This window comes from Lycium barbarum, chromosome 1 (assembly GCF_019175385.1).
Source record: "Lycium barbarum isolate Lr01 chromosome 1, ASM1917538v2, whole genome shotgun sequence".
NCBI lineage: Eukaryota > Viridiplantae > Streptophyta > Magnoliopsida > Solanales > Solanaceae > Lycium > Lycium barbarum.
Genome location: NC_083337.1, coordinates 53478632 through 53481278, shown reverse-complemented (window position 1 = coordinate 53481278; position 2647 = coordinate 53478632). Strand labels below are relative to the sequence as shown.

The window sequence follows — 2647 nt, the reverse complement described above, 5'->3', positions numbered from 1 at the left end:
TAAGACAGGAATAATAGAAGAAGATGTAGAAAGCTACACTAAACATTTTCATTCTTCAGTTTCTACTAATTTTGCACTTGACAAACCTTTGGCGGTTATTGATCCTGAAAATGATTGGTTGAATCAGAAGCTGTCAGTAAGAGGAAAGATCCTGAAAAAGAGAAGCTTCTAGACAAGGAGGAGGATCATATTATCAAGGATCCAGGAAAGTTATGTTTGCAAGTTGTAAATCCTATTACAGTCCCAGTAGAGGAAGATACATCTTTGAGTCAACTTAGAGAATTGCAGGAGGATGAATCTTTGGATCAAAACATAAATCAAATTGCAAGAGATGGAGATTTATCTCCCAAATAGATCAATAATTTAAAGAGTAGTGGGAAGAAAGCTAGGCAGAACAATATGGTTCCACTACAAGTAACAACAAGGAGTAGTAAATCTCCTCCCAATAATCAATGATTAATAAAGTTCTATTCTGAAATATAAGATCAGTTAACACTCAAAATTCTTTTGAGAGGTTGACTGAGATTAAATAGGAGACATCATTACTCACTTATAACACTTATGGAACCTTTCCATGGGCCTGATGAAATTGCAAGTTATAGAAGAAGGTTAGGGATTCATAATTCAATGGTTACCATGTCAGAGAAGATCTGGATTTTCCAGCCAGATGATTAGCAAAGGCAGGTTATTATGGATTCAGTGCAACATGTGACTCTTAAAATGACTCATGCAAACTTGCAGCATGAGGTCTTTGTTACAATTGTTTATGCTAAATGTACTGTTGCAGAAAGGCTGGAGTTATGGGATTCAATTACTCAAATTGCTTTTGAATGTTCAAGTGCCTTGGATAGTTGGGGGAGATTTTAATGTAATTCTAAAAGCTGATGAGAAATTAGGGGGTCTTCCATTTAATCATTCTAAAACTGATGAGTTTGCTCATTTTGTAAACAACTGTGGTATGATGAAATTGAAATTTTCTGGTCGTAGATATACTTTGTGGAATGGAAAAACTGAAGAGGATTGCATTTTCAAAAGACTTGATAGAGTTTTTTAAAATCAGTAGTTCATGGATTTATTCCCATCATCTGAAGTCTCACATCTGATAAGGCATGGATCTGATCATGCACCCTTTCATGTTGTGTGTGATAGTCAAGATGAGGTGGTTGTTAAGCCTTTTAAGTTCCTAAATTTTTGGTCTTAGCATCCAGAATTTTTGGGATTGGTTCAAAATAACTGGTGTTTGGATTTTGCAGCAAATACTTTCACTGAGTTTCAGGCTAAAATGAAAAAGGTCAAACAAGCTTTGGAAAAGTGGAGTAAGGACACCTATGGCAACATTTTTCAGCAAATCTCAACTTTGGAAGATGTTATCAAGGTGAAGGAACTGCAATTTGAACTAAATCCTTCCATAATGAATAGAGCAGCTTTACACAAAGCTCAGGCTAATTTAAATAACTATTTACACCTGCAAGAAGAGTATTGGAAGCAAAAGTCTGGAGTGAGGTGGTTTTAAAGGAAGACATTGGAGAGGAAGTAGTTTCATTATATCAGGATCAATTCAGATAGCAGTCTACAAGTGCTAATTATGAGATGCTGAAGAAAATTCCTGCTCTGATCACTCAAGAACAAAATGAGCCAGTTATAGCTCTCCTTAGTAATGAAGAGGTCAAGCTAGCAGTCTGTTGTCTTAATGGTGATAGCACCAGTGGTCCTGATGGTTTCTCAGGTCACTTCTTTCAGGTTTGTTGGCATATTATAGGGGATGATGTGACTAATATTGTCACGACCCAACCCCGTAGGCCGTGACTAGTGCCCGAATTGGACACTCATGTCACTTGTTAACTATAATCATTTATAACTAGTATGTCATGAACTTATTTGTATAAAAAGGTATGGTGTTGTTTTAAAGCTGTCAAAATTTTGTTTTTTTGTATGTCGTAGGCACCTGTCTCCTGAGGAGTTACAATTTTTAAACAACAACATATATTTTTCTACGCAAGCCGACAAGGCTGCCACGATATGCAACATACCAAACATACATATATATGCAAGCCGACAAGGCTGCCATTACGAATGGGTACGCCCCAAACATATGTCATAATCATAAAACGCGTCAACAACCATAAACAGACCCACACAAATGTCCACAGACCTCTAAGAGTAATGACCGTATCATATGGCGGGACAGGGCCCCGCCGTACCCAAATAACTCATATGAATTCAACATAAGGGAGTTAGATCACAATCTAGGCTCCGGAACAAAGGAGCAGTCAAAATAGCTGAATAAGTGTCCTAAGCAGGCGGATCTCCGAAATGAACGTTTGTACCTGCGGGCATGAACGCAGCCCCCTGAAGAAAGGGGGTCAGTACGGAATATGTACTGAGCATGTAAAGCATGAAACATAGTGATAGACTCATACTGAGATAAGATGTATAGGACTCAATGCAACTAACAGAATTTCATAAAGACTTGCCTTTGAACATATTTCATCTGTATCATTCTCATATCAATGTCAATATAGTGTTTTGTAATCAAAGCTGCATAATCATTCTGTATATAACATATATACGTGTCCCGACCCTCTAGTGAGGGGCTCGGTAATTAAAATCATAGTATCATAAACATGCACATAGACGTGTCCCGGCC

At 37.6% G+C, this 2647-nt stretch overlaps 1 protein-coding gene across 1 annotated transcript; it reads left to right on the top strand.

The window, feature by feature from the left end:
- Positions 1-561: 561 nt before the first annotated feature.
- Positions 562-1513, top strand: LOC132611821 (uncharacterized). Its single transcript, XM_060326191.1, has 3 exons — positions 562-608; positions 742-1045; positions 1202-1513. The coding sequence occupies exons 1-3, from the start codon at positions 562-564 to the stop codon at positions 1511-1513; spliced, it is 663 nt and encodes a 220-aa protein (XP_060182174.1).
- Positions 1514-2647: the final 1134 nt, after the last annotated feature.

Bases quoted from the DNA above. Each gene is read 5' to 3' on its own strand.
- LOC132611821 (XM_060326191.1), top strand. From the start codon at position 562: ATGGAACCTTTCCATGGGCCTGATGAAATTGCAAGTTATAGAAGAAG. The intron at 609-741 runs GTTAGGGATTCA...GCAAACTTGCAG, and splicing joins ATTGCAAGTTATAGAAGAAG to CATGAGGTCTTTGTTACAAT. The intron at 1,046-1,201 runs GTTTTTTAAAAT...TTTTGGTCTTAG, and splicing joins TTTTCAAAAGACTTGATAGA to CATCCAGAATTTTTGGGATT.